Source organism: Apodemus sylvaticus, chromosome 7 (assembly GCF_947179515.1).
Source record: "Apodemus sylvaticus chromosome 7, mApoSyl1.1, whole genome shotgun sequence".
NCBI lineage: Eukaryota > Metazoa > Chordata > Mammalia > Rodentia > Muridae > Apodemus > Apodemus sylvaticus.
In genome coordinates, this window is record NC_067478.1 from 64,378,158 (window position 1) to 64,405,208 (window position 27,051).

Below are 27,051 nucleotides of genomic sequence, written 5' to 3' on the forward strand. Positions count from 1 at the left end.
ATTATATAGCTAGTTTGAGAGTTAGATTTAGGTATGAGATCCTATTAAACAAACAAAACCTCCCAAAAAAGAAGAAGAAAAAGAAAAGAAGAAAGGGTTAGGTCATGGTGGTGTTGCATGCCTTTAATCTCAGTACTTGGGAAGCAGAGGCAGGCAGACCTCTGTGAGTTCAGAGCTGGTCTAGTCTACAGAGTGGGAAACCCTGTCTGGAAAAACAGAAGAAGAAGAGGAGGAAGAGGAGGAAGAGGGGGAAGGAAGGAAGGAAGGAAGGAAGGAAGGAAGGAAGGAAGGAAGGAAGGAAGGAAGATAATTCATGAAAAAGTAAAACATGGCTTCTGGGAACCAGGGATCCATCAAAGGAATCCCACAACAGTAGTGAATGCCAAAGCAAAGAACTCACACAACAGGAGCACAAAGTGCTCTCAATGTTATCTCAAAACACAAAAGCAAAAACAGAAAGAAAAAAATGGACAAATGACTGAGTGAGGTACAGAGGGAGGGAGACAGGGAGGCAAGGAGGGAGGGAAAGAGACAGAGAGGGAGGGAAGGACTTTTGATGTGTCCAATCCTATTGAGAGGAATTTCAGCCATCAGTTGAGCTGTTGGATAAATTAGTAATGGCACACACAGCAATGCTAACATAAGCGTCGCTGTGGACAACTTAGCTGCCTTCTCTGCTTGGAAGCTGGCCTGTACTTTGGGCATTTCCCTTTTTTGCTGAATCCCTCCTTCTTGCTATATGGCTTCTTGTCTCCCATGCCTGACCCCCATGCCAGCTCAACTCAAATGGCATAGCTCTCCCTCCTCTTCTTCCTCATCTTCCTCTGCCAGGTAGTTGCCAAGATTTACAGATTGCCTGCCTTGGAGTTTTCCTTTTGAATATGAATAAAATTGTCCTTAAGTTAAAAAAAAAAAAAGACGACTTAACACCAAGTGTGTGTGTGTGTGTGTGTTAGAGCAAAGTATATAAATTAAAACAAAATTTAAGTTTATTTATATATGTGTGTATGTGTATGCATGCATGTGGAAGTCATAGGACAACTTGCTTATGTCAGTCCTCTTTCTATCCTGTGGGTCCCAGGGAGTGAACTCAGGTCGTCAGTCAGACTTGAGGGCACTCGCCTAGCCCACTGAGCCATCCAACCACCCTGACTCTTATTCTGTGGGCTGAAGTCAATAGTTAGGAAGTGGCAGTAAAGCATGTTAGGTAGAAATCAGAGGGAGATGCTCAAAGGGACACGGGCCACAGTTGCAAGCACTAGCATTGAGGGCTACATTCTCTGCCTCCACACCCAGTATTAGCCTTATGGTATACACCTTTAAGACAGTTCATATAAATCTCAAGTCTTCATCAAATGTCTGAGCCTAGACTTGTCTCCTGCCACCCTTTCAGCCTCATGCCAGAGATAATCATTTCTCTTCTGGAGAATGAAGATGATCCTCCAATTAATTAATCAATTTGTTCAACACACAGTTATTAAGCACCAATAATCACCAGTCCCGAAGAAGCTAGCTCAGTCAGAAAAAGCCTGCCAGACCAGAGACATCTTTTCGCATCATGTTATTGAATTGTAATGAATTAAGTGAGAGGCTTTCAGCTCAGGTTTCACCTCCGCAAGCACTGAAGCGTAGAGATGAGGGGCTCAGGAGCCGAGAGGCGGGGCTCGGGAGCCGAGGAGAGGAGGAGGGGCTCTGGAGCAGAGAGGAGGGGCTCGGGAGCCAAGAGGCAGGGCTCGGGAGCCAAGGGGAGGAAGAGGGGCTCTGGAGCCGAGAGGAGGGGCTCGGGAGCCGAGGAGAGGAGGAGGGGCTCTGGAACAGAGAGGAGGGGCTTGGGAGCCGAGGAGAGGAGGAGGGGCTCTGGAACAGAGAGGAGGGGCTCGGGAGCCGAGGAGAGGAGGAGGGGCTCTGGAACAGAGAGGAGGGGCTTGGGAGCCGAGAGGAGGGGCTCAGGAGCAGAGAAAGGACTGCGAAGTAAGTTTGCAGAAGTGGAAGGACAGCAGTCTGGGGATGGGGGTTGGGGAGCTTTCTCACGAAACCCATGAGCTTAGGGAGTCTCTGGCTTCTGTGCAATTCTGTTCTTACTACCTGAGGGGTTTTTGAGGGTCTTCTAACCCTGAAAAAAATTCCAAGACAACTTGGGGCAGGAGATTATGCTCATGCCTACCAGTACACACACACACACACACACACACACTCCCCACACACCGTTGGGGGTGAAGCTGGATCTCTAGGAAGCTGTAAAGATAACTGAGATTAGAGATATAAAGGAAGCCTGGAGGGTGTTTTAATGAGCTGAGCTTAGTGGTTGTCAGCTGAAGGACGCTGGCATTGTTGAGGTGGGATTAGACTACATAAATGATCAACTACTGCTAGCAGGAAGCAGCACCTTTGGAGGAGGCAGGCCAGCATAAGGGTTCCTTTTCTGCTGTGACTTTATCTCCTTGAGACCGACAGGCAGCAGTCCTAACTCCCACTGTGTCTAGATACGGTTGTATGTGGATACTGGGCCTTTGCAGTGATGAAACTAAAGACTAGTGTAGGTGGGCCCTCGTCCACCCTAACTCATGTCTTTACAAGAGATTAAGACAGACATGCATCGGGTTGGAGGGTTAGTTCAACGTGTAATGTGGTTGCTATACAAATACTGAGGATTTAAACGTTGACCCTAGAAGCCATGTTAAAGACAGACGTGATGATGTGTGCTGACTGGCTTAATGTCAACTTGACATAAGCTAGAGTCATTTGGGAAGGGGACTCTTCAATTGAGAAAATGCCTTCATAAAATTAGCCTATAGACAAGCCTATAGCACATTTTCTTTCTTTCTTTTTTTTTTTAAAGATTCATTCATTCATTCATTTATTTACTTATTTTTTTATAGGAGTACTTTGTTTGAATGTATGTTTACATACCAGAAGAGGGCGTCAGATCTAATTATGGATGGCTGTGTCACCATGTGGTTGCTGGGAATCAAATTCAGGACCTCTGGAGGAGCAGCCAGTGTTCCTAGCCACTGAGCCGTCTCCTCAGGCCCTGTAGTCCATTATCTTTATTAGTAACGGATGTGAGAGGGCTCAGCCCATCATGGGTGGTGCCACCTTTGTTCCGTTGGTCCTGGGTTCTAGGAAAAGGCCAGAGGGATGCAAAGACTCCAGGCAGGGGACAGAGACTCAGAAGTCACCTGCCTCATCGGCCCTGCCTGATGAAGACACCTTGCTATCTGACAGGCAGCCTCCAAGCCCATGAGAAAACAAATCCCCATGGTCTGAGCCATTTGATCTGAGGCACTTTGTCTGGTCACCTGAGGTCAGGTGTGTCTCTACTGTAGTGGGCTCCTGGGCTACATAGGATTTAAAAGGTCCTCCAACTGGTCAGACCTGATGTTCCCATCGGACTCTCAAGAGCAGCTACACTGGAAGAAGCCCCTGCTCAACAGAAGATCAGAAGGAAGGGGCCAAGATGGGGGCTCAGCCTCACCACCATTCCAGACATTCCCAATTAGTGGCTGTTGTCCCTGAGTGGCACCGATTGTGGGGACACTGAGCAGTGAGTGGTGAAGGTGCTATGGAGGTGCTATGGAGGTGATCCAAACCTCAGAACCAGCCACGGGCCTCCAGTCCAACCCCCGTTGTCTGAGACTCCAAAGCCTCTACGTTTCAAATGCCCTCTCTGGCCCTCCACCATCACTGGCCCCGTTTTCTGCTCCTACTCCATTTCTCCTCTTGCCCGTCCTGTCCTTTGCATGTGTGTCTGTGAGTGTCTGTGAATGTACCCATTCCGTCCACCCTCTGCTGTTAGCCTGGGCACTCCAGAGGGGCTGATAGCAGCGCTTCCTGGTTCCTGCTTGTCCCCAGGACACTGTCTTCAGGCTACCTACCCATAGTTACCCTCTTTGCTCTGCAAGGTCCCAAAATCAGAGAAATAGCTCCCAGGCTCTTTGCACGGGCCTCCCCACATTGGGCTCATTATAGCCAGGCAAGTGGAGGGGGCTGTGGCATTCTTGGGGGCCAGTGGCCTGAAGGGCCTTAGAAGCCAGACCTCCCAGAAGCTTCTCTGTCCTCTGTCCCAGCAGAGTGGTAAATTGAATGCCCATGGGGCCAGTGGCAAGTCAGGCAATGGGGGATAAGGACAAGTGACCATTTCCTTCCTCAGCCTTTCCTTGGCCCCTGCTCTCCTTAGGAGGAGCGCCAGGCCTGAGAGGAAGCTTCATTACATTGTGACTTGCCGTGCATTGGGATATTAATAATTCATGCAAATCTGCAAGTTCAATGCTATGTCAAAAATAGAAATGTGATTGTCTATCATAAAATTTAAAACAAAGTCCTCAGCACCAAAGCTTCCTATAGACAGATTTCTCGTCACCTGAAAAAGTGTGTTAGGAAGAGAGCCACCACCACGGGTTAGTGTTCTCCTTCTTCTATCCCTGAAGTGCAGCGGCCCATGGGAGCATCTCAGGAGATGCCTCTCAGCTTCAGGGCTCCCTCCCCAACTCACGGCGTGCCTTGAGCCCCATCGCTGGGCACTGCATACCTGGAGCCTGACTGGTGATAGAGGCCTTTCCAAAAAAGCAGGTCCAACATGGACAGATGAGAGGTGATCTCAGCCCTCTTCCCTTTCAGAAGAGAGGAGAGAGAGAAGAAGGACAGAGGGACGAGAAAGAGAAAGAAAATGATAGAGAGGAGAAAGAAACACAGAAAGACCGGGAGAGGAAGGAGAGAGAAAGAAAGAGAAAAGAGAAAAAGAGCCACACTGAGGGGTGGGGAGGAAGAGAAGAAGGGAGAGAGGGAGGAGAGACAGCGACTGAGGGCGTGGGTCGCGTGGTTCTGGAGTTGAGACGCAGGTTCTAACTCCACCTCACTTCTAACAACACTGTGGCCTACGGCAGGTCACACTCTGCTGCTCTCAACACCCTGATTCAAGAACAGCATTTATGGTCAGATCATGGTGTCAGACTCTTCAAGCTGTGCCTGGACTTGTTTCCATGACCTATTACCTAGAGCATCAATACTGAGAGTAGACTCAGGTGGGGTTGTAGGAGCCTGAGTCCCAACATCGAGGCTTCTTCCTTCCCACCCACCCCAGGAGCTAAAGGGTTCTATGGAACACAGAAGGCAGCCTCTCGCTCTTCAATGGCATCCAAGTGAGGCAGTGTCCACACAGGGCCTTCCTCAGAGTTACCTGGGGAGCTAGCTTATTAAAGATGGCATTCCAGAGGCTCAAGTGTGACCTCTTGACTTCCACAGTATGTAGCCACATTTGGTCACACTGGATTCCCAAGGTCTCTCCCCATCCAGAAGCATCGTGGGCCTGCAGGTGTCCTTCCTGGCTGCCCTTGGGAGCCTGGTGTCCAAAGCCTCCTGAAATATCGTCCTCTGCTCAGCAGCCGTCTTCAGGCCCTGGGGAGGCAACTGGCTAAGGCTCTCCGGAAGTGAGGCTCTCTCTCTGCCTACTTTCCCATAGTGGGGGTTCCTGACTGGAGAGGCTGCAGCAGAAGTACCTGAAGCACTTGAGAATATAACGGATTCTAGCAGCCACAGAGTCAGCATGAATATCTGAGGCAGGGTAACGGTTCAGGAATCCAGATGAACGGGTCCTGCCACAGCTCCTCCTTCCCGATCCCTTCTGCCACACCGGAAGCTCCTTTGGGTACCCAGACCCAAATCCAGAGTCAATCTTTTTTTTTTTTTTTTTAATTAAAAACATTCCTTTCCAGACAGGGTCTCATGTAGTCTAGGCTGGTCTTGAATTTGTTATATAGCCGAAGATAACCTTAAGCTCCTGATCCTCCTGCCTCTACCTCTCTAATGATGAAATTATAGATTTTCACTACCATGCCTGGCTTTATGAGGTGCTAGGGATCAAACACAGGCCTTCGTGCATCTTAGGCATGTGTTCTACCAACTGTGCTACATGTGCAGCCCCAGACATTGCCAATCACATGAGGAAAATACAGTCCCTTGCCTGTGAGAGACCACTGATTCAAAGAGGCTAAGGGACTTGCCTTCAGCCACACAGACCCTAGACCTGGCATTCCTCACTGCTAGTGTCTCCTGATGCTTCATGACTATAAACAGGGGTAGAGAGGGCAATTTAGCCTTTCATGGTGCCCATCTAGATATTGAGGGCCCACCTACCGTCCAGCCTGGTGGGCAGGCACACTCGCCAGTGATGTGGTGGCAGGTGCCTCCATTCTGGCAGGGGCAGCGTAGCTCACAGTGGGCTCCATGACTCCCAGCGGGGCACAGCTCCTCACAGCTGCAGCGAGAGGAAGAGCTTCAGACAGCTGAACTCCCAGTAGCGACCTAGTGCTCAGTCCCAATGCCGCGGGACTCCCTAGTGAGCCCAGTCTCCAGAACAGATTGTCTCAACCCCGACCCCCACCTGGCACCTGACTCCTCCCTCCTCAGGTGTGGATGACGTCAGCAACCAGCCCACCTGCGAACTTGAGAGCCTGAAGCCCCACCCCACCATCTGTAAGCATGGATGTTCTGATCCCTGCCAGTAGGGGGAGACAGATATAATATATTGAACTGTAGGGCACTTGGGCCAGCACTTGAAGATTCTAGGGAAAGGCTGAAGATGGTTTACTTAGGCCTTGAAGGTGAAGCTGATGGCACGGAGAGGGTGAAAGGGCACACCAGATGGATGAAAAAGCACAGGAGCAATGGAGCTAAGATGTGGCCCTGGATTTTTGCCTTTAAAAACTTGCCTATTTCTCCTCCTCTCTTTTAAAGGTTTTGTATTTTTTCTTCTTTCTTTCTTTCTTTTCTTTCTTTTTTTTGTTTTTTAATTTTTTTGGTTTTTCCGAGACAGGGTTTCTCTGTATACCCTGGCTGTCCTGGAACTCACTCTGTAGACCAGGCTGGCCTCGAACTCAGAAATCCGCCTGCCTCTGCCTCCCAAGTGCTGGGACTACAGGCGTGCGCCACCACGCCTGGCTACAAGATTTTGTATTTTATGTGTATGAGTGCTCTCTCTCTGCATGTATAGCTGCATATCAGAAGAGAACATCAGATCCTATTATAGGATGGTTGTGAGCTGCCATGTGGTGGCTGGGAACTGAACTCAGGAAATCAGGAAGAGTAGCCAGCGCTCTTAACCACTGAGCCATTTCTCTAGCCCCTGATAATGTCCCCTTTTCCAAAGGGAAAGGCTGAAAACTCCAAGGAATGTCTTTCCTAGGCTCTGAAAGGCTCCCGGCTGCCACGTGTGGGGACCAGCTACCGTGGGAGTGTAGGGAAGGACCAGCCACCGTGGGAGTGTAGGGAAGGACTGCATCACTGCCTTGGGTCTCATCCCAGCGGCCATGGCTTCATGGGGGCTAATCAGACACTGGGTGAGGAGAGGCTGCCGACCCAGGGTGTCCTGTGGTCAGTCAGCATCCTTGGCTTATGGATCTAAGGGAATGCTATAAAGCCTCAGCTGGGCTGACAGGACAGCGCCAAACCTGTCTGTGAGCTGTCAATCAAGCTGTCCTGGGAATCCCTATCAGTGTGGCATCCCAGGGCACATAAGTGAGGGACCAATCTGCACATGATACATCAAATGGGCCTATTTCAAATAGGATGGGGCAAACGGGCATACTACAAAAGTCAAAAGAGGAGGCAAAACTTACTGTGTCCCCTAACAAGGAAGGGCCCTCTGGCCGTGTGAATTGTCTCCAGTAGGACCAGGTACTTATGGGCTTGGATCTGAGACTTGTATGGTTGAGGCCTGGGTACTTAGGCCTGGGTACTTAAAGGCACTTCGGGCACTTGGGGTCAGAGGGCAGATATCACAACCAGGGCTTTCTGCTCTTCCTGCCCACTAGGGTGCTAAGAAGTTGCCCCAAAGCCTTGAAAGCCCTGGCGAGAGCCTCCAAGCCCTCAACCCTGTCCCGCTCCAAGCCAGGGCCCTACAGGCCACACTTCCCCTCCTCCCGAGCTGGGCATCCGGCATCACCTCCTGGCTCTGACTCATTCCTCTTTCCCCACCCCGGGAATCCTGACCTCGCCCTGGCCCCACCCCAGGCCACGCCCTCGCTACTCACTAAACGCCTGTGTAGCCAGGTGCGCAGAGGCACTCGCCAGTGCGCGGGTCGCAGCTGGCGCCGTGGTGGCACTGACAGAGCAGCTGGCAGCCCTTGCCGTGAGTACCGGGCGCGCAGAGTTCTTCACAGCGCCAGCCTCGGAAGCCGGGGGCGCACACGCAGGCGCCGGTGATAGGGTTGCACAGGGCGCCGTTCTGACACTGACATCGGTTGCTGCAGTGGGGACCCCAGTGCTCGCTGTCGCAGCCTGCAAGAAAGGATACACTAGGTTAGAGGTTTCCTTAGAACGAGGGTCCACTTGACCTTACCATCTCCTTGGCCCCTGGAGACCAGGCTGTTGGGGATATCTGGATGGACTCTTTAGCATCTGGAGACCTGTCAGGCTCCACCAAGTCACCAAGCGTTCACAGGAGCTGAAGAAGGCACAGCCTCAAAGGCCTTCCAGCCCCTGCTCACTTCAATCGATGCCGCGCGCCCCTCCTCCAATGCAAGCCTGGTCACAGCTTTCTCTCTCCCTCTGTCTCTGGAAAGGTTGGTCTGTCGCTAATCCTCTTTGTTGGACCTTTCTCATCATTTCCTGCCACTTTGCTCTGTGACCCTGTTCCTCTCAGGGGCAGCTGGGCCCAGCCTCATGTCTGTCTGTGAAGTCCTCTTTTCTCTTCCCCACTCATGGGCTTAACCCCTCACATGCTCATTTACTTAGGGAGGGTTCTTCTGACTCAGTGTACATACCCCTGGTCCTCCCTTCCCTCCTCCTCCCTTCCCTCCTCCTCCCTTCCCTCCTCCTTCCTTCCCAGAATACCTTCGCCCCCCCCCCCACTTGCTTCCTCAGTTCAATTTCCTCACTGCCCTAGCTCCTTCACAAAGAGCAGGGAGGAAAAATGTATCCCTGGGAGGTGACTGACAGCCTAGGAGATCCCTTCCTGTAATTAAATGTTTTCAAGACTGATGGCTTTCCGGAAACCTGCATTCTAAGCCACGGAAAGGGACAGAGTGGCCCAGAACCTCAGGAAAGTTACCCAGCCTGTTGACACCTCCCCCTTCGACCCTTTTGGTGCATTCGGGGCGCAACAAATATAAGATGTCCCCCAAACACTGGGAGTTTTGAGTGGGAGTGGGGTTTAGGGACTGACAGGCACAAATACTGTGCTAGGATTTCGAAGGCAAGAAAGATTGCTTCCAGTTAAGGGCGTCAGGTGCGGGCTCCTCAGTGCAAGTGGGCAGTGAAAGATGGCTCACTTGTCTGCCTGCCAGAGGGCCATCTGTCTTGCTTTCAGCACCGAAAGTCCTCTATTCCAAAGAGCACCTCAGCCCTGGGCAAGCTGGACTGAAGGGTGGCTCTGCTGCCCACGGGCGCAGATAGCCAGCTGATCTTTGTATCCTAGCTTTCCAGGATTTAGACCCTGGGAGGAAAGGGTCAGGTGAGTGGTATGGGAAAGGTGTCCTTGGGGTGAGTAGAGACACAGGAGCACTCTGGTGCTGAGCAGACACAGAAGGCAAGGTCGGTGTGACCTGTGAACATGCCGGGGTCACACGAGTCTCTCCTGAGAGCAGCTTGGGTCACTCTCCAGAAGCCTGCATCTACCCTGCAGTAGACAGGACCACTGGGTCTCTGCTCCCCGACCCCTCCTCTTGGCTTACTCATCTGTGCCTTCTTCCTCTGTGCCTTGAATACTGACACAAACAGACTGGGCTGCCAAACCGTGAGTGGGCATCGCCTTCTCTTTCTCAGTCCACTCAGAGCGACAGGCTCCTCTCAGCACACTGAGAGGGGCTCACAGGACAGAGAAGTCAAGGGGCAGCAGTGCAGTATCCCCCAGCCTGCCCTCGTTCCAGGAAACCTTTCCAGGAAGTGAGAAGACTGAGAAGTATCCACTGTGTGCACACGCACTCTTTCTCTTTCCCATTTTGGAATATGTATATAAGCATGTTTGCATGTGTGTACACCATGCATGTGTATGCACACATGCTCGAGGAGGCTCAAGGTCAGGTCAGGAATCTTCTTCAATCCCCCTTCCCCTCATTCAGCGAGGCAGGGTCTCTCAGCCAAACCAGAGCTTGCGGATGTGGCTGGTTTCCCCTGCTGGCTTCTGGGGATCCCTGTCTCTACTTTCTGAAGCTGGAAGTACAGGCAGCCTCCACACCCACAGGCATTTACATAAGTTCTGGGGATCTAGACAGTGTTTTAACCAGTGAGCCGAGCCCCTCCCCCCTCTCTTTATTGCCAAGGGAATATAGTTAGCATTCAATGTGTATGTGCTGTGATTGCATTACAACAATGACAGGGCTGTTTAAATCTCCAAGTCTCGGATCAGGAACAGTATCTAACACTCACAGGTTTCCCTTCATTCTCTGCTTTAGAGATGTCAAGACAGAGGGGTCATGGAAGTTACATGATTGTTGCAGGGCAGCCCAAGCATTCTGATTCCAGGTCTTTCCTCAGGTATGTGGATACTCACTGAGGGATACTCCAAGATGGGAAGTTTGGAGGTGGCTCAGAGCTGCCTGCTTCCTCTCCACTCACCACTGGGAGCAGCCTCAGGATCTAGTCAAGCAATTCGTGCGTCTTGTGGGGCCACAGTGACTCTCCAGGAAATGGGAAGTCTGAAGCTAGTAGCATCCCTTCATGTCCCGCCGGGGCACCCAGCGACAATCTGCATGTCAGGTACTTAGCCATACCTCCCTGATTTTTCTTTTTCTTTATTGGGATAGGATTTCATGACACAGCTCAAGTTGGCCTCAGACAGTTACTCAGCCTCCAAAGTGCTAGGATTATGGGTGCAACCAGCCATGTCTGGCCGGGACTTCCATTTTCTCCGGAACAGCCCGAAAGCAGAATCTAACAAAACCGTGCCCCGGATAAGGAGACAGAATGTTGTCACAGGGACTTGGGCTTCACTTAGCCACTCTCTTCCCTCACTGGTCCACTCGGTATCTCCCAAGTGCCCAGGGGCACCGTGCTGTGGAGCACTGTTCTCCGAGTGGAACAGACACTGCCACCTTCATCAGGCTGCTGGGACCATTTTCAGGGAACCGTTGACATTCCCCCACAGATGAGATGTGACTTCCAGTTTCTCCTTTCTACATCTCCCTCCCAGCTGTGTGAATTCTGCCCCAGATGCTTGGGGTCTTGAGGGGTGCTGGAGCATACTGGGGTTGGGGTGGGTTAAATGGAGAAACTCCATCTCTATAGCTATGAGGAAGCTGTCAGCCACGCAAGTGAGGATGAGACTTTTTCAGGGATGTGGCTCCCTAAGTTCTGTCAGTGACCCCTCATTCCTGTTCTGGAAGTAAGCCCATTAAACTCAGTTTTGTCAAGTTGCACTTCCGTGAAATTGTTACTTTGTTTCATTTGTGGACTCTGTTACTTTGATGACCCATCTCAGGTAAGTAGATATTTGTTCATGTCTCTCCAGGAAAGTTCATACAACATGCAAGAGGTGACTTGCCCTCTCGAGATAAATGGTTTATCATGGGGTGTGGCTGATGCAGAGTCACAGAATTCAGCACTTGGTGACAGTGCTAGATTAAAGGTGGCTTAGGACATTGTAGAAGTCATGAGAATACAACTCTGGCTCCTAACACTACAAACAGATATATATGTAAACATGCCCATATTTATGTCTCAGTGTTATGAAGTCCCTAAAACCACAAGGCAGGGCTAAGGAGATGGCTCAGTGGTTAAGAGCATAACTGCGAAAGCAGAGGGACCCGAGTTCAAATCCCCAGCACCCACATAATAACCTAGCATGCAACCTTGGTTTTGTGTGGCAGAGACAGACCTCAAAATCTCACTGGCCAGCCAACGTAGCTTCAGATTCAGTAAGAGACTGTCTCAAAAGTAAGGTGGTGGATTAGTGGGGTGGCTCGTCAGGTAAAGGGGTGCTTGCTACCAAGACTGAAGACTTGAGTTCAGTCCCCAGGACCTAAGTGGTGTAAGGAGAGAACAGATTCTGGAAAGTTGTTCTCTGACTTCCATACACATATGGTGGCATTTACACACACACATGCATACATGCATGCACACACACTCACATGCACGTACACACACACACACACACACACACACACACGTACCTGCACACACATGTACACACATCCACACCCCAACAGCTTTGCATCCAAACAGGAAAGCATAGAAATAAGCAGAGAACACAGAGACTAAGAAAGTCTAGGGAAGCGAGGACATTTGGACCACAGGAATCAACTTTAGTTATCTGAAAAATTCACTTAAAAACTCCGCATTCCTCGGTGTTGATAGGGAAATGAGCCGGAGCCGGGAGAGTGAATTATCTACTCTGCTGAAGGCCAGTAAGGCGATCAGTCCGCAAGTACAGGGGCCTTGCGCTCCTCTGTGGTGCCGTGCACTCTGTCCAATTTGGCCAGGCCGTGTCAAACACTCGAGTAGGTGTTTTTTTCTTTTCTTTTTTCTTTTTTTCTTTCCTTCACCCTGTCACGGACTCTGCTCTCTAATTATATTTGGTTTCTGCTGGTTTTTCAGCTTCTCTGAGCAGCTACCCAGGGCTTAAGGGATACTGGAACGTGCAAAGGCTGGCAGTTCTGCCCCCTGCCACCTGACCCCTTCAGACTCCAGGATCCAGCCTTGTGGGATTTGGGTTCTCACAACAGGGAGCGGTTTGACAGCTCTCTTCCACAGTGACTTCTCAGTTTGGAGCCATATTTGATGGAGCAGTTATTACACAACCAGGCTGTGTACTACAGGTGCCAAGGTGACTTTTCACACTTAGGGTCATGGATGCTATTACTGCCCCCATTTTTCAGACAAGGAAAGGAGGCTCAGAGAGGCTAAATAATTTATTGAAGGTCATAGATAGAAAGCAACTGGGAGTCTAGGCTGCTGATGCCTGTTGGGGAAGGCCTGGTGTCAGTGCAGGGAGGTGTAGGATGCTGGCAGGTAGCCTGGGATTGACCAGCTAATGTTAATCATCCACAGAGATAACAATTAAGGCTGTAGCGGAGTGCACAGCATAAACAGGCATGGGGGCACACACCTGTAATCCCAGCACCCTGAAGGTAGAGGTAGGAGGGTCAGAGGTTCAAGGTCATCCTCAGCTACACAGTAATTTGAAGCCAGGATGAAGAGCAGAGTCTCACTTCCCACCAGGACCTTGTTTAGAGGTTAGTTTATGTATAAATAGTGGTCCCAGTTTTCCCATAGCTGACACTATTTCCTATCACTTTAGTCTCTTCAGGTAAATTTATTAATATTTTCTATTGAATTATGTGGCATAAAATCCCTATATTAATCATGTATGTATACAACCTGATAGCATTCTTCACATGTGTTAACATTAACCTTATCATTTCCAAACCTTTTAGCGGCTTCCAGAGATCCTCTACAAGCAATCGCAAGGACTTCCCATCCTTGGCCATTACTAAACCACAATCTTTCTGAATTTGCTTACTCCAGCCATAAGTAAGGGTGAAATCATACAGGAGCAGATTTTGTGTCTGAATTATTTTGCTTAACATAATGTTTTCAAGATCTAGTCACACTGGCTTGTCCTAATGTCCAAATGCCAAAGGGATCCTCATCCAGAACCCGGAGCAGGCAAGTCTGGGTCTCTTCCATCCTAAGCTTGGGATGCTAATTGTACCCACTTGAGAAATGGGGTGGTGGTGCAGGGAGGCTCCTGGGCTCTGAGAGGACTCATTACTAAACTCTTCTCCCTCCTCTTAGAAGGTTGCAATCAGATAGATATTCAGACTCAACTACTGTAGATGCAAACTCGAATCTCCAGACACTACCAGTCTGGTCAGACACTCAGAGTATGGGATTATACTGATGTCCCATTAGCTTTTAGTGGTCTATTCACTGCTCTGGCTACGCCCTCTGTGGTGCTCCCTTACCTCCAATGGGACTTGTGCTCCCTGCAGTCATGTCCACTGAGGACTGTGCCTCCATGTCCCTCCATCTCCTGAAGTGGCCACATAGTAAAGGACTAGAGATTGAGACTGGTAGACCGTATCCACCAGGCCCTTTCTACCCTAGCACACCAGTTTTCAGGAGAGAAGAGACTCATGAGTTCACACATCAAACAATTGCTGGGCCTGCACTGCGCGCTAGGGCCTGAGAAGTCCAGTCTGCTTGTTTGAGGGGTTGGTGTGATACTGTGTATCCAAATGCTAAATTCTGAACCCCAAGATTTAGTGGTCCCCGACCAGCAGATTCTCACATTCTCATTTTATTGTGTAAACCTTGCTCCCCAATTTAAAGCTACTGGTTAAATAAAAGTGGCTGGGGCTGGAGAGATTGCTCAGCGGTTAAGAGCATTGACTGCTCTTCTGAAGGTCCGGAGTTCAAATCCCAGCAACCACATGGTGGCTCACAACCATCCTTAATGAGATCTTGATGCCTTCTTCTGGTGTGTCTGAAGACAGCTATATACAGTGTATTTGCATATAATAAATAAATAAATCTTTAAATAAAAGTGACTACAGCCAATTACTGGGGAGAACAGAGGTAGGCAGGGTTTCAGTCATGGGGCTGGGAGTAAGGGACCATGAGGAGAGGAGGAGGAGAAAGATAGAAAGAAGACAGAGAGGACAGGAGGTCTCCATTAGACACGATGGACCTGGAGCAGTGCCCCCTGGGGACAGACTGGGGGAGCAGAAATGACCCTAACCTGGGTGAGACTGAAGCAGCAAGTACTTGGGGGGCACAGCTGGGGAATCAGCAGCCTAGTGCATGGAAAAATAGATGAAGGGAATATCTCCCAGTAATTGTGCTAAAGCTGATTTAAAAATCCATAGGACTCTGCCTCGAATGGGGGCTGGCCAGGTCATATTAATAACTAAGAGAGTTATTAAATAACACGTAAAAACACCATTTCAAGCTTGAGAAACCAGCAAGTAAATGAAAGGGAGTGTTGACCCACAGCGTGGAGAAGCAGCCGTTCTGGGCCAGCTCTGGGGTAATGGCTACACCTGCTGTACACTTGTGGGGAACTAGAGGTCCCAGTGTAAGGCAGGACAGAGCAGAGCCAGCCATGCCCATGCCCATGCCCACTGCCACCATGTCAGGAGACAGTGGCAGGCAGTGTGGCTTTGCTGGAGCTGGCATCCCTCTGGGTGGGTGAATTAAGCCAGGATGAGGCCCCAGCCTCCAGATGTCATTACCATGACAATGTGGCACTGCACAGGACACTAGGCACAGGGCTGGGAGGTGGGGGGCTCACTGTTATTAGTGCAAACAGCTGCACTGGAATGTACTTTGGTATGTAAGTTCCTGGGCTCTCTCTCCAGCACTACATAAAAATTTTTGTTGTTGTTTTTTTATTTTAATGTATTATTTTTATTGTTGTTATTGTTATTGTTATTATTATTTTGAGACAGGTTTCCCTGTACAGTCCTGACTGTCCTGGAACTTGCTCTGTAGACCAGGCTGGCCTTGAACTCAGAAATCCTTCTGCCTCTGCCTCCCAAGTGCTGGAATTAAAGGCACACACCACCACTATTTATTATTATTTTTAAAAAGGCCCAGCTTTTTAAAATAATAATAAAAATGATTGCGAGGCCGAGGAAAAGGCTCTGTGAGTCAAGTGCTTGCTGTTCAAGTATGTGGACCCAGGTTTAAATCCCATCACCCACCGGAAAGGCTGGGCAAGGTGGTGCATGCCTGCGGCTCCAGTGCTGGAAGGGCAGAGACGAGCAGACCTCAGGGGCTCACTGGCTGGCCAGTCTAGCCAAAGTAGAGAGTCTCAGAACTAAGATGGAAGGCTGGTAAGATGGCTCAGCAGGTGAGGGCACTTGCCTACTAATGTGACAACCTGAGCTTAATCCCTGGGGCCCACGTGGTAGAAGGAGAAAAACAAGTCTGGCGAGTGGCCCTCTGACACCACGTATGGACTGTGGTCACACATGCACACACACACACACTTTTTAAAAATAAAGATGTGAAGGGAGATTGAGGAAAACACTTGATATTGACCTATGGCCTCCACACCTGCCCCCTCCAAAAGAAAACAAAACAGAGCAGAAAAGTCTGGAATGCACAGTCCTGACTGCCTGTGTCTGTGTGTGACTGTGTGGTGGGATCTGGCCACATCCTGAGACAACCTCAGGCACTAATTAACTCATCCACTGTCTGTTAACACTGGAGGTCATCAGCAGGTGAGGTGTTGATTGACACATGGTTGTGACACTTTATAAGCCTTGTTAGAAGCCCGGAGGCAGTGGGGTGAAAGTCAAACTTATCAACTGTACTGACTTAATCAGAGACCTTCTTTATAAGGGACTGTTCTGAATGTAGGAGTGTCACAGTGTCAGAGGGCAGGGACGGGAAGGCTCAGGTCCTTGCAGATACAATCCCTGGCAGAGAAGCCACAGACTTCAGGATGGCAGGTCCCTCTACAGAGAGAGGAAGCTCGGCGGCCTGTACAATGCTCATACCCACACACCACTTCAGGGGCCCTCATGGTCTCTGGCTTCTCTCCCAAGGAGGGGCACTGGAAGACCTACATTCTTGCTCTCTCCCTGTGTTTATGATCCCCAGAGAAGGGGCCAGCCAAGCTAGAGGCTGAGGTATGTAGAACTGTAGGGCTCTGACCAGTGGCTGTGCTGACCAGGGTTCCTACTGTGCCCCTACCAACCTTCTGCTGTTCTATAATGCCAGGCAGACCCCTGCCTGGGGGTGAGGTCTGCCCTGTGGTGACTCCAGCTTCTGAGTCATTCCTGCAGAACAGTGGGGTCCACAGGGGGAGAGGCAGGCTGTGGGCTCCCCCTACCCCCAGGGTCTCAGTCTGTAGGCTAGCCCTCAGGGCCAAAGGCTGCAGGCTAGCCCTCAGGGTCCCAGGCTGTGGGTTGTCCGTCTAGTCCTCAGCTCTGCTGGGAGCCCCCTCCACCCCCAGCTTTAATGAGAACAGCCCTGCCAGCTTGATCTGCCACCTCACACTGCCTTTGAAGCTTCGGGGCCCTGCAGTTGATTCATCTTCCCAATTTGCCTGGAGAGCCTCAGAGACCATGCGGTGCACAAAGGGATTTCCTCTTTGGAAGAGCCTTCAAAGGAGCTGCAGACCCCTTGCCCTTCCCAGCCCACACTGCCTTTCATGGTCGCAGGAGGCAAACTCAGGCTAGGACACACACACACACACACACACACACACACACACACATATCAGAGAACTTGGTGATGGTCCCCAGAGAGCGCCCATCGAGGAGGTGGGATCCACAAGAAACAGATAAAGGACACGGGATGTCTCTATGAGAGTCAAACATGTACCCTGCAGGGACTGAACCCTAGGACATTGCCACCATCTAAACCATGTTCTTCTCACAGAGGACCCCTGAGTGACCTCTCTGTGGTTCTGTCACAGGGAAGGCTTTAAACCTTCCAGGTCCCTTATAACAAAGACAGGATCAACCCATGTGAGCATATGTCACGCTGGGCTCACAGAGTCTAGGGTGCTGTGGGCCTGGGTCTGGGCATGGCATGGTTTCCATACACCTGGTTCCACAGCCCCAGAACTGCTGTGTGCTTGTGGACCTCACACAGCGATGAAGAATGAAGGAAAGTGTGTGTGGTAAGCCAGTTTCTGCCTTTAAAGGTCTGTGCTTAGTCTCCTAGAGTCGTTCCAACGGTCTTACTGAGGGATTTCTGCTGTGGCAGAGGAAGTTTTCCACTCCACTCTCTGAGAAGTCACTGGGGACCCAGCCCTGCAGTGGGTGTTATAGAGAGGCAGTTAAGGTGGATCAAGGTCTCTGAGTTCAAGGACATGCCTCTCTGGTGTTGTAGGCCCAACCCCACAAAGAACAGCAACGCCAAGTCAATAGGAACGTGGAGCACAGCTTTGACTCTCTGAGCAGACGTGTGTGTGCTGAATGTCTCTCCCAGGAGCCGCTGAACTGCATCTATCAGTGAGATTTCCAAAGGAATACAACCAGTGAGTGCCTGCCTCATTCGTACAGCTGTTCTTCCAACCGTGTGCACAGCTGGCTTTAACTGAAGCAGGAACCTTCGCTATGGAATAGCATGGTTTACTTAGTGTGTAGTTACAGTTTTTAAAAGGGGGAGGGTAGAGCATTGTGTGTGTTGGTTTGTGGTGGGCATGTAGCCTATGAAGATCTGAGAACCACCCTGGGTGTTTGCTGTCTCCTTCCACCAAATGCTAAGGTTACCAAGTTCCTGTTGCCAAGTGCAATCAAAGATTTGCCACTTCACTGCCCCACCAGTGAGGATTCCTGACTTTGTCCTGTGCTCGTAGATCACCAAGCAGAGAAAGGTGTTCCCATTGCTCAGATGGAAACACTGAGCCACAGCCAGAGAGGGTAGAAACCCAGGTCTTCAGACTCGGTGTCTTCTGTCACTCCCCAAGGATCACTTCTAACTGGAGTTGTTTGACATTGGTCACCTCCCAATGGGAAACCACTCCTTTTGTTATATTGGAGCCTACTCAACTCTATCTTGTCATTTGTGTCCTGGTCCATTTGTCCCCAGTTGAGAGAGGGACTTGGAAAGCAGCTCCCAGCTTGGGCTGCCAGTCAAAGATGCTTTATCTGTCACTGCCACAGAGGAGGCCGAGGATGAATGACAAATGGCTTTCTGTCTGCTATGAGTTACTGTCATGAGCCAAAGACAACTGCTCCTGAGACCTGCTGAGGACAGGCCAGGAAGACACGTCCGCCAAAGCACTGTGAGGGCTGGTGAGCTGAGCGCCTGTACAGTCATTTAAGAAGACGATATAGAACAAGTACAAAGTATGGCCATAAGGGACGGAGTGGGGTGGCCAGGGACAGAGTGGGGTGGCCAGGGACGGAGTGGGGTGTTCAGGGACAGAGCGGGGTGGTCAGGGACAGAGCGGGGTGGTCAGGGACAGAGCGGGGTGGTCAGGGGCATAGTGGGGTGGTCAGGGACAGAGTGGGGTGGCCAGGGACAGAGTGGGGTGGCCAGGGACAGAGTGGGGTGGCTAGGGGCAGAGTGGGGTGGCCAGGGACAGAGCAGGGTGGCCAGGGACAGAGTGGGGTGGCCAGGGACAGAGTGGGGTGGTCAGGGACAGAGTGGGGTGGCCAGGGACGGAGTGGGGTGTTCAGGGACAGAGCGGGGTGGTCAGGGACAGAGTGGGGTGGCCAGGGACAGAGCGGGGTGGTCAGGGACAGAGCGGGGTGGCTAGGGGCATAGTGGGGTGGCCAGGGACAGAGCGGGGTGGCCAGGGACAGAGTGGGGTGGCATGAGCAACAGCTCCCAGCAGGCTTTGTTCAAGACTCCGCTCACGAGCCACGTCCTTGAATACTCTTCTTTTTAAAAACCATTTTATTTGCTGTGTGTGCACATGGGTCTACAGGGACACACATATGCCATTGTGTATGTGTAGAGGTCAGAGGACAACCTTCAGAAGTCATTTCTTTCCATTTACCATTTGGTTCTAAGACAGGTCATTAGGCTCAGCACCAAATGCCTTTACCAGTGGGGGCCTAAGGCCCCTCCCCCCTCTTTTTAAAGATAAGGTCTCATGTAGCCAGACTGCTCTCAAACCTACTGTGTAGACAAGGATGACTGTGAACTTCTGATCATCCTTTAGTCACCTCTACAGCCTCAGTAGTATCCCCTGAAGGCTCCCCCTATCTCTTCAATGTCCTGTATACTAAGGTTTAGAGTAAATGCCTCCTCCTCCCCCTCCCTCCCTCCCTCCTCCGCCTCCTCCTCTTCCTCAAAGAAGTCTGGAAGTCTCCCATCCCCAGCTGGCTCTAACTTACCATGTCTATCACTGTTTGCTCTGTCCAATAGGTGTTGTATAGGCCTCGGTTCCCAGTCCCAGCTTTGGATGGCCCAGAATGGGATCTTCAGAATCATCTAAGGGTGATTCCAGGAAGCAGGGAAGGGGAAGGAAAACAGATGTGGAAGTGGGAACTGGGGAGCACATCTGGAGCTGACCTATGATGGGTAAAAAACGCTGCCCCTTCTGGGGACAAGGAATTCAGACTTTCAGCCCATGACAACCCTCTGGGCCTGCCCTGCACTGGAGGCTCTTGGGCACAAGTATTCACTCCTATGTTCATGCTGGGGCATCTGGCCTTGTGTCTGCGGGGAGTCCCAGGTATGTGTACAAGTGAGTGCTGTGTGCTTTAGAGCCAGGACCACCTGCTGAAGGGAACAGAGCTGCCTTGTTCTCCACTGTACACACAGTCCCTGACATGTTGTCTGGCATGTATTAGGGGCGCGATATTAATATGTGTTGACTCAATGAATAATTCATTGAAAACTCCACATGAGAAATGGGTAGAGGAGCCAGGGTTGAGAAAAGGTGAGGTAGCTTCTGCCCCTGAGTCCTGGTGACTCAGGCTACGCATATGGCACAAGGCAAAGGCTCAGTCACATCAGGCATCAAGAAACAGATAACCAGAGGAGGTAAAGGTCACACAGCACTGGGTGGGAGGCGGGGCCGGCAGTCAGAGGAATGGCTTCAGGTCTGGTAGGCAGGAAGGAGGGGGCCCGGAAAGAGCAGCTTAGATTAAGAGGGGCACTGAGGACAACATAAAACGAGGCTGGGGCAGGCCTCTCATGCCCAGGAGTTGACACCTGGGTTTAGTGCTGGGGTGTAGGGGTGGAAAATTATATTCAAATAGCTCATACAAGAAGGAACGTAAAGGCTGTGCATGGCGGCTCTGCATCTCCCTCTTCTCATTCTTTCTTTGCTGCTGTGCCTAGTAGCTGGGTCCCCAGGGGAGCCGACTATGAGGTTAGCCCACCTAAAGGCTGAGGCTGCCCCAGAATGGCCTGAAACTACCTGAAGTGGCGGTTACACCAAGTGTGCCTTGGTGGGAGAAGCCTCTCCAACGTGTGGGGTTTTCTTTTGGTCTTAAAGCATTTCATTTTCAAAGGGATCCAGGTCTCTGAGAAGGGAGCTAGGATGAACTCAGGCACATAGCCACATGCCTTTGAACCTGAGCTGAGGGCTCCTCTGTCTCCTCCTTTCAGAGGCAGGGGATAGGGCCTGGAAGCCTAATAGGCAGCTAATTGAACACCAGGGTGGGCAGGAGGGAGGGAATGCAGCCTGAAAGAGAGGAAAAGTGGGTTCCTTGCCTGAATCGCCTTGGTGGGGAGTCAAGCTTCTGATACCTAATGATCCCGTGGATCAAGCCGTGTCTAGCTGGTGCATTCTAGGGATTTCAAGGCAGTTACTACTGCAGTTCTAGCTGGGCACGCATCAACACTCAGCCCAGGAAAAAGATCCTTATTAAAACAAATAAACACACCGGGCATGGCCTGGTCAGTGATGTAGGCCACGCTCAGGCTTCTTGTGTGGACAATGGGCAACCTGAGGAATGTCCCCAGCTACTATCCCCTGGCATTTCTACATGTGACATGGGGTGAAAGTATCTTGAATTGAATTGGAGAGCTTTGAAGGCAGACAAACAGTCCAACAACCTGTAAAATAAACCTGCCAATTCATCTCCTAGACTACATCTAAAATTCAAGGGATCAACTAGGGATGTTGATCAAATGATGGGGTGCTAGCATGCCTGAAACTCTGGGTGGAAGAGGGAGGAGAGGAGGAAGAGAAGCAGAAGGAGGGATATTTTCATAAGTTGGGTATGGTGGTGCACACCTGTAATCATAGTCAAGAAGGCTAAGACAGATGGGTTTCTTTTAGTTTGAGGCCAGCCCAAGAAAAAAGATATATTTTTGTAATGTCTCTTTTTCATAAACTGCTGTGATTGTCCCTATTTGTTTGATTTGGATAGAGAATGTGTTTTCATATTATTTCTCTACTTATGAAAGAAATATTTAGCAATTTATTTTTGAGACCGAATTCTGTGTATCCCAAGCTGGCCACAAAATTACTATGTAGCCAAAGATGACCTTGAACTCCTGCTTCTGTCTTTAGCTCCCCCCTGATGCTGGTATGTGTGCTATCACAGTCTAGTTCATGGGATACCAAGAATCAAACGGGGCTTTGTGCTGAGTACCCTACATCCCAAGCACACATATTTAGTAATTTTTAAGTAGGTTTGGTGAATAAGCAACCTTTCTGATTTCTCACTATAAACAGAAGGGGCCACGTCCAAGTACCAACTATACCTGAATAGGAAGGGATGGATTTTGGGTAGTAAGATCCCTGTGGAGGTGTGCAAGTGGAAGTCAGACAGGTCCTTCATTTTGTGGGAGCAACGGAGGGGAGCAACAAAGGTTGGGCTCTGATCTTAGAAAATGCATCCAGGTCCTAGGTCGGCATCCAGCTCGCGGTTCCACCCTCATTCTGCAGGCCAGCAGGCGCTGTCCTTGGTGCTGAATTTTAGTGCGCTCATATCTGAAAGTCCAGAAGCCAACCTTAGCGGTTTTCCCATAACCTCCAGCCGCTTTGTTTTTGAGACAGAATGTCTCATTGGACTGGAACTCATCAAGCAGGCTAGGCTGGCGAGCTGGTGAGCCCCAGGGATTCACCTGTCTCTACCTCCCCATTCCTGGGCTTACAAGTGTGCACCATCACACTTGGCTATTCTTTTTTTTTTTTTTTTTTTTAATGTGTTCTGGGGATTGACCTCAAGTCCTCATGCTTGTGTGGCATATATTTTACTGAGTCATCTCCCCAGCACCACCAGCGAGCTTTTGAAAAGGTCTTTCCACACCACAGAACTCAACACAATAAACCCACCCATCCTCAACACTAGGACACAAATGAACGCTCCAATTCCCAGGACATCTGGTGATCAAAATGACAATAAGAGTTTTAGAGGGGTTTCTACCATTTGCTTTCCTGGAGCTTCCCCCCTTTGCCTTCTGCTAGTCTTTGTTCCTTTCCATCCTTGTGCTGAAATACACAGAAATGGGAACCAGAAAGGTTGAGGCTGGTTCCCACTCTGACTCTGACAGTCAGCAGACCCCTGGACCTGCCAAACGGAGGTAGTTTCACCAGGCGGGTAAATGCTTACAAACACACCTGTAACAACACTTCAGTGCTGAGACTGGGGAGGTGGGTTTCATGAGGACCTGAGTTCAGATCCCTGCACCTATACTGAAAGACTGAGTCTGTGAGTTTAGCCCTGGGGAGGCAGAGACAGGAGTACCCGGTCTCTGGCCAGCCACCTTAGCAAATTGGTGAGATCTAGACTCAGTGAGACTGTCTCAAAAAGTAAAACGGGGAGTGACTGAAAATAACAACTGATGCCAGCCTCTAGCCTCCACACATAGTCATGGATCTACACATGCGCACACATGCATGTGTGCACACAGATGATTATTCATGGTTAATATTTCTGTTCCAGTGACTATGGAGTGGACTGATGTGCTGGGGTGGGGGTCTGAGATGGCTCTAAGTGTGGTGGGTCAAATGGAGATGGATAAATCCCCTGATGATAATGTTTTCATCAAACCCATCCATCTGGCTTCCCTGTGGGTGAGATGGAAACCTTGTCAGGTGGTGCCTGGTGACATTAGCAGGCATCACAGGCTTTCTGGGCATGTTGGCATGAGGCATGGCTGAGTGGGAAGGAAGTGGGGTGATGTCACCAAGCTGAGGAAAGGGTATCTGCATGGGACAGTCCAAAGGGTTGTCCTGGAGATTTCCTCTTCATTCAGACACTTACCTGTTCATAGCTGAGCACAAGTCTAACTCACTAGCTGATTAGCTGTGTGACCTTGAGAAAGTCATTCCCCTTACCAGCCCTCTGTTTCCTCTAGGGGAAATGGATACACTGAAACTTTTAGTGGAAATGGATACACTGTAACTGTAGTTCAGTTGGAAGAATACCTGCCTCACATGCACAAGGCTCTGGGTTTGAATCCCAGCCCCACATGCAATGACTGGGTAATGCATACATGTAATCCCAGTATTTGGGTGGTAGAGGCAAGTAACGTAGCTGTTTAAGGTCCATCCCCAGCTATAGAGAAAGTTTCAGGCCAACCTGAGCTATATGAGACACTGATTCAAAAACCAAACCAAACCAAAACCCCAAAATAAAAACCAAAAGCACAAACAAAATTTGTCCACCAGGATGTCTTTGAGATTTCAAAGAACTTGAATGACAAGGATCTGGCTGGCCTGTGACTCAGCACAGGGGTAGCCTTCAGCACCTCCAGAGCCTCAGCATTCACAGTCTGCTATAGGAAGGCAGGAAGGCGGGAAGGTGGGAAGGCCTCATTCCAGCAAGATAAAAGTGGCATAAGGATGTGGAGCCACAATGTGCCCACTTGTCCCCACTCTCTGGAAAGTGGATGTGAGCCCCCGTGGGTCTGTGGAGACTGACCTGGAAGGTAAGAAAATAAGGCTCTAGGCCCTGTTCTGAATGTCCCAGGTAATCCCACTAATTTAACCACAAAAATGGTATCTGCCTCTTAAGAATGGAGGATGGACTTGGCTCCTGGGCTCTGCATCCCCAAGCACTAGACTGCTCCCTGAGCTCTTAGGGCCCACAAAGCTGGAGCCATGATGGCCCAACAAACACGTCATATCTGTTCCTCTCTGATGGGAGGGGTCAGGCATGGGGAGGTGGGAGGGCAGCTAGGCTTCTTCCCCTCCTCTACATATGGCTGAGCCCAGAAGGTGTGTGTGTATGTGTGCGTGCGTGTGTACATGTGCGTGTGTGTGCGCGTGCGTGTGTATGTGTGCATGTGTGTGTGTGTGTGTGTGTGTGCGTGTGTGTGGTGTGTATGTGTGAGTGCGTGTGTGTGTGTGTGTGCGCGCGTGTGTGCGTGTGTGTGTGTGTGTGTGTATGTGTGTGTGTATGTGTGCGTACGTGCGTGCGTGTGTGTGTGTGTGTGTATGCGCATGTGCGCGTGGGCATGTGTGCGTGTGTGCGTGTGTGTGTGTGTGTGTGTGTGTGTGTGTGTGTGTGTAGTAGGCCTGTGAGATCTATATGTTCTGCTGAACTGCTCTGCTAAGCCTGCTGCTCTCCTATGGTGTTCTTCTCCCCCTCCACCCCCATCCCCCCCTCTTCTAATGCTGCTGCTGGCATCCTTGGCAGGAAAATTAATTGCTGTTTTCATTCTGTTTCTTGTTCCAGTCTATATCCCCGGAATAAGATCTCTGAATGACACTAAGTAACCTGTACACAAAAGCCTAGAGCACAGAGAGGAAGCCTGGGGCTGAGACAGAGCCAAGGACAGCTCCTACTGGCAGCTTGTGTGGTCTCTAAACAAGGGAGCAGGTGCACATGTATTCATGTGAACACGCATGCCCGCGCGCACGTGCATACACACACACACACACACACACACATACACACACACACACACATACACACACACACCATACACATACACACACCGATGGGAGCAGTACCTATGTGCTTGAGTGTATCCTCAGGAGACAGAGGCACCCAAGCTTGCTGTTCCAGTCTCCCACACACACGAAGGTCCTCCCTGTCCCTCCCCACAAGCATATCTCACCACAGTCTCTGGACAAGCTTGCTTTAATCCTTCCTCCTCTCTGGCTCAGTTGCAAGACACATTCAGCTTCTGGTTCAGTGGCTGCACCCCACTGTCCTGCCTAGGACTTGGGGGTGAGTGGGGCTCAGTGCCAGCGTGGAGAGAATGGGCCAACTTGAGAGGCCCGTGGGTCAGCCCACACCAAGGCCTTCTGCCAGCCCTGGCAACCTCCTCAGACTGAAGGCATAGGTAACATGCGTCACTACCAGCGTGAGGCTTATGCACAGGTCAGCCCCCAATAATAGCCCTGCCTACACTCTTAGGACAAGCTTAGGAAAATAAAGCCACCCACACACACACATACCACCAAGGACAACCGAGGGCATCCGGAGACAAGTCAGGTGACTTCCTTCAGCCCAATACGCTAATTCCTTGAATCTTTCCTCTCTCTCTCTCTCTCTCTCTCTCTCTCTCTCTCTCTCTCTCTCTCTCTCTGCCCCCTCTCCATCCCCCCTTCCTCCCTCCTTTCCTCTCTTAAGAATGCAGATAATCAAATCCGGGGCTCTGTGCATGCTAGGCAAGGGTCATCCCCCTGTGCCGCATTCCCAGCCCTTTGGTATAGATCTCAGGGAAAATCCGAGTCATTCCCAAGGCCCTACACTATGGCGAGCATAAAGGAATCAAAAGGGAGCTTGGCTGCCCAGACACCCAAGCTACATCTGTTTACTGAGAATTTACTAACTCCTAGCTTTGAAACTGTTGAGGAAGGGAGGGAGTAAACAGTGGCGGGGCTGTTAGAAAGGAAGCACTAATGCATTACTATAAACTAGGATCTAGGGCCTAGACAGAGCTTGGTTGGTAAAGAATTTCCTAGCACCTACTTAAAAATGTCAAGTGTGGCCATGTGTGCTTGTTATGCCTGGGGAGGCAGGGGCAGTAGGATCCCTCGATGGCTAACCTAGTCTAATTGGTGAGCTCCAGGACAATAAGAGATTCTGTCTCAGAGTACCACGTTTTTAAGGCTCTCGCCAAGGTTGTCCTCTGGCTTTCGTATGTGTTCTTGTGTGACCCCCAACCCCATGCACACACATCTGGGATCTGATGTAGTCCCTAAATAAAGGGAGTTATAGCATAACCAAGGCTTTAATTCTGAGACAGCTTTTTGCTATGGTAGACTGCCCTCTAAGTACCAAGTACTAAGATTTCAAGCCTGTGCCACTGTGCCTGGTGTCTCTGCCCCTTTGGGCAGCACATCCTCCTGCCACTTTCAATGAGGGCATGAGGGAAAGTGGAGTATCTAGCCAGGGGTTCAGGGTGACACAGGACAGCAGCTCTAAAGTGACAGAGTTCACAAGAACCCACACATCAGCATTGACTTTGGCTTTCTATTAATGTTTCCTTTTAACTTGGGGGGGTGGGGGGAGGGACCTTTCGCCATGTGAAAACCTTTTCCGGGACCCTAAGTGCATGGTTGAGAGTGGAGATGGTTCAGCAAAAGCAGTGTGGAGAGAGTGGGAGAAGGGATCCCCGAGTCCTCCCTGCTGATCTTCCTTCAGTCCTTCCTCTGAGCACAAGTAGAAATTACCAATTTTGTATTCATAGAGCACTGTGACTGGTGCTGGGTCCAAGCAATAAATATAAACCTGCACATATACATGCTTACACACCTGTGTGCATGTACACACACATACACACATGACA

The 27,051-nt window shown here is 50.4% G+C and overlaps 1 protein-coding gene across 2 annotated transcripts in view; it reads right to left on the bottom strand.

Moving 5' to 3' along the window:
* The window catches only part of Megf11 (multiple EGF like domains 11), a 206,974-nt gene that overhangs the window by 59,801 nt on the left and 120,122 nt on the right, over positions 1 to 27,051 (bottom strand). For both annotated transcript variants that reach the window (XM_052188048.1, XM_052188046.1), the window contains 2 exons: positions 8,028 to 8,274; positions 6,133 to 6,253 (listed from right to left, as the gene is read on the bottom strand). In XM_052188048.1, coding sequence (XP_052044008.1) covers positions 6,133 to 6,253; positions 8,028 to 8,274 — 368 coding nt within the window. The remainder of the gene's footprint in view (positions 1 to 6,132; positions 6,254 to 8,027; positions 8,275 to 27,051) is intronic.